At 34.0% G+C, this 2,500-nt stretch overlaps 1 protein-coding gene across 4 annotated transcripts in view; it reads left to right on the top strand.

Annotated features, from left to right (window-relative positions):
- Nucleotides 1–2,500, top strand: part of LOC144969002 (uncharacterized) — a 107,482-nt gene that overhangs the window by 82,134 nt on the left and 22,848 nt on the right. For all 4 annotated transcript variants that reach the window (XM_078907939.1, XM_078907938.1, XM_078907937.1 and 1 more), the window contains one exon: nt 1,683–1,721. In XM_078907939.1, the coding sequence (XP_078764065.1) occupies nt 1,702–1,721 (20 nt within the window). In that variant the 5' untranslated portion in view covers nt 1,683–1,701. The remainder of the gene's footprint in view (nt 1–1,682; nt 1,722–2,500) is intronic.

Below are 2,500 nucleotides of genomic sequence, written 5' to 3'. Positions count from 1 at the left end.
AAGAAGAGAAGAAGAAGAAGAAGAAGAAGAAGAAGAAGAAGAAGAAGAAGAAGAAGAAAAGAGAAGAAGAAGAAGAAGAAGAAGAAGAAGAAAGAAGATGAAAGAAGAAGAAGAAGAAGAGAGAAGAAGATACGAAGAAGAAGAGAGGGAAGAAGAAGGAGATGACAGAAGAAGAAGAGAAGAAGAAGAGAAGAAGAAGAAGAAGAGGAAGAAGAAGAAGAAGAAGAAGAAGAGTAATAATGATAATTATAATGGTGATAATAATAATATAAAAGCATCTAAAGATTTAATTAATAGATTAATTATAAAAGTTGATCAATTACCTGGGATTGTCCGAGCTATGTTGAGTTCCATGCAGGGGGTCGTTGGGCGGATGACCCAGGAAGAGATGGTCAGTCGGAAAGAATCCCTATCGTGTTAATTAGCGGAAGGACGACGTTTCGGGGTTGGACATGCTGGCCAATCAATAATGATGATGATGATGATGATGATGATGATGATGATGATGATGGATGGTGATGATGATGATAGTGATGATGATGATGATGATGATGATGGTGATGATGATGATGATGATGGATGGTGATGATGATGATGATTATGATGATGATCATGATGATGATGATGATGGCAAGTGTGATGTTGATAGCCACGATATTCTCCCCGGGTTTTTTTGGGGTTTTTTAAAAATATTATTGCAGAGCTGCAAATCTCACTATGAGACAGTGTCTAAATCAGTGGTGAAAATTTGTAATAATAATAATAATAATAATAATAATAATAATAATAATAATAATAATAATAATAATAATAATAATAATAATAATAATAATAATAATAATAATGATAATAATAATAATAATAATAATAATAATAATAATAATAATAATAATAATAATAATAATAATAATAATGCTTAAAACTTATATAGCGCTGTAACTCCGAGACATCAGACTCCAAGCGCTTAGCATCCACTTACAATTCTATATATCAATAATTTGAGTTTAATTTCACTCGTCAATCTACATTTAATTTGTCTCTCTACATATTATATCTATCTACCTATCAATTTTTAGTACCGCATTTCCATCTGAAATATTTTCTATTCGACTATGTAGACGCATTTTGCCTTTCATTTGATCATCTCTCTACGTATCTTTCTTTTAGTCTTTTTATAGTTAGTACATTGACCAAAATTTCATCTTATCTGCACGAAAACGGTTTTCTTGTGTTACGTTTTGTTTTTTTGGTTGTTTTTTTTTAATTAACTAACCAGTTAACTGTCGTAGTCTGTAAATTAGGTCAGAAAACTCGTCCTTCAAATATCGATCAATTTAAATGACCCACATAATATAGGCAAGAAGTTCCAGATTTGAGAGTTTTTGCCTAGATGTGGGTCATTTAAATCGATCGTTATTTGAAGGACTGGTTTTCTTGAAAAAATGTTGATACTAGGCTGGTAGAAGCTGTGGACTGTAAAATGTAATAAACAAAAATGAATATAACAGGTTCAAAAAAGAACAAAATACCAAACACGTTTCGGGCTCAAAACCCTTCTTCAGCCAACAACAACAACAAAAAACAATAAAGACATAAATACATTACTAAATTCCAGTTAGCCCAATGCATGCGTCTTACTATTTTATTGACCAATGTCCCTTCTTCTTCTGTCCCGTTTCCAGGTCACCAGAACCGTACAACATGAGTGGCCCACCAGGAAGGTAAGTCCTGTGTCAAATTAAACTTCGAATCAATAAACCCACATAAAAATCTAAGAATTTAACCTCTCTGTCGGCCACTGACAAAATTCATAATTTTATTCTTCATATTGGTCAGAAATTTTGCTACGAAAATCGGTAGATAAAGATGACCCGCAACTTATCAAACTGTCTCAAACCCGAGATTTCTTGTAGATAAGATGAAGAAATAAAATTCCTTTTATTTTCCCATAAGTAAATGTGTCTTTTGGGTCTGTCTCGAAAGAAGACCTGCTTTGCATCAGCTGCAGCGCAGCGTTGCAGGGTAAGCAACAGGGGAAAACGAAATGCTAACAGTGGGTTCGAACCAGGGACTTCCATGTATTAGTAGATATAATGCTTTACCCACTTTTGGGACTTCTTGGCAAGTTGGGAGTCATCCTATGGAATTAATCTTTTCTGGCCATTTTTAAACAAAAAAGAAAGCTTTTTTTGTCCGTGTATGACACGACTTTTTATAGATTCTCATCGCTAACTTAACTGTAAAGGTCTTTTTTTCTTTTTCTTTTACAAGTTCTGCTTACGGTACCTGTGAAGCTCAGAAAATATGTGCTGTTTTCCCATGAGAGTCGGTCTTTAAGTCTCCATGACAATTACAGAGAACGGGGTTTTGAATAGGAAATGGACACTGCAGGGCATGAAGTTTTAATGAAGGAATTAGTTCACGGCAATTTATTCCACTAGAGGGTGGATACCCATTAATTGATTTTAATTCATGCTTTGTCGTCTCCGGCCATTTCCCG

This window comes from Berghia stephanieae, chromosome 3 (genome assembly GCF_034508935.2).
Source record: "Berghia stephanieae isolate SIO BIC M18660-M18661 chromosome 3, UCSD_Bste_1.3, whole genome shotgun sequence".
In the NCBI taxonomy this organism is placed as follows: Eukaryota; Metazoa; Mollusca; class Gastropoda; order Nudibranchia; family Aeolidiidae; genus Berghia; species Berghia stephanieae.
This window is presented reverse-complemented; position numbering and strand designations above follow the sequence as displayed.